The sequence below is a fragment of the Crocodylus porosus genome, unplaced genomic scaffold, assembly GCF_001723895.1.
Source record: "Crocodylus porosus isolate Cpor-Errol unplaced genomic scaffold, CroPor_comp1, whole genome shotgun sequence".
Classification (NCBI taxonomy): Eukaryota; Metazoa; Chordata; order Crocodylia; family Crocodylidae; genus Crocodylus; species Crocodylus porosus.
This window is the reverse complement of record NW_017728939.1, coordinates 5306653-5308096: the sequence shown is the minus strand read 5'-3', so window position 1 is coordinate 5308096 and position 1444 is coordinate 5306653. Positions and strand designations below refer to the sequence as shown.

Below are 1444 nucleotides of genomic sequence, written 5' to 3'. Positions count from 1 at the left end.
CCCCATCCCCCGCTCGGGCCCGGCGCTCACCGTGCTTCATCTGCACGATGCTGGAGGCCGCCACAGTGTCGGAGGCGACGAGCACGTAGTCGTGGCCCTGGATGCCGATGAGGTACTCCATGGCGAGGGGGAAGGGGGGCGCCCGCTCTGTTTCAGTTCCTGCCCGACCCGGCAGCCGCTTCCGCCCCCTCAGCGGCGCGACGTGACACAGCTAAGCCGCGCGCACGCCCAGCGCACGGAGATGGCGTCAGCGCCACGTTCTCGCGAGAGAACCGCCCCCCCAGTGCCCAGCCTAGGCAGGGCTCACGTGACTGCAAGCCGCGCCCCGGCGTTCCGCCCGGCCCCTTAACCCCTTGCTCGCCGCACTACCACCTGCTTCCGGGGGTTTCCCGCCTTTCCGCCCTCACGCGCCAGGTCCAGGTGTGTCACAACCCGCCCCAGGGTGCAGCCCTCGCCTAGTGGTGACTTAGCCCATGGGGGCATCTCTCCCTTGCCTATGGAGTTGTGAAGTCTGAAGCTATTCCAGGAGATGTTTTTGCTGCCCTGCGACATGACATCACTCATTGTAGTGTACATGACGTATGATGTCATTAGGCTGCCAAGGGAAAGACATGCGGTCAGATGACACCATTATGTTTTACGCACATCTATATATGAATTCCGTGCATTCATCCTATTCATTGATTTTTTTCTTAAAATAGCTGATTAAAATTCCTGGCACTGCTTTCAGTCATCACCGAGATGGATGCCAGTCCAGATGGACTGGAGGGCTGGCAACCCTCCATGCCCAGCTTCAGACCAAGGTGGCGCGTTGCCCACCCTGCACTATGCCCGGGGCTGCGGGGCATTGCCCTCCGGGCGGCTCCTGGGGAAAGGCTGGAGCCGACCCGCCTGAGCTGGTCCTGGAGTCACTGGTCTTCCTCGGGCAGGTGGTTGGACGATGTGTGGTCCCTGCCAGCCTCAGAGTCTGGGGCCGCAGGGCCCAGGCCGCCACGCTGAGCGGAGCCACGCACCTCTATGGGTCCTGGTGCGCTGCGGGCAGCCTGGGGGTGGCTCCAGATAGCTCCCACGTGCCGAGCCAGGGCCATCGGTTCAGGTTGCCAACCCTCTGGGATTTCCCTGGAGTCTCCCAGAATTAGATATAACCTCCAGGAGAGTCACACGGGAGATAAATGATAGGGCATTCATTAAAATAAATGTGAAACGTTGAATCCAATTTATACAGTAGTCTTTAAAATGTCATAGCAATGTGCATTTGCTTTCCTGAGTGGAGTACAATAGATCAGTCATTAATGTTGTTCCGTCATGTGATGAAACCTCCCGGAACAGATTCAGAGTCGGCAACCCTACGATCGGTACATGCGCGCCGAGCAGGCTATGGGCAAGCACGTGTCCAGGCATGGGAAGAAGAATCTGAGCCAACATGGGCATCGTTCCTGCCGTG

At 59.0% G+C, this 1444-nt stretch overlaps 1 protein-coding gene across 1 annotated transcript in view; it reads right to left on the bottom strand.

Moving 5' to 3' along the window:
• The window catches only part of PSMB2 (proteasome subunit beta 2), a 26085-nt gene extending 25881 nt beyond the window's left edge, over positions 1-204 (bottom strand). The window contains exon 1 of the mRNA XM_019547747.1: positions 31-204. Within this exon, the coding sequence (XP_019403292.1) occupies positions 31-121 (91 nt within the window). The 5' untranslated portion in view covers positions 122-204. The remainder of the gene's footprint in view (positions 1-30) is intronic.
• Positions 205-1444: the final 1240 nt, after the last annotated feature.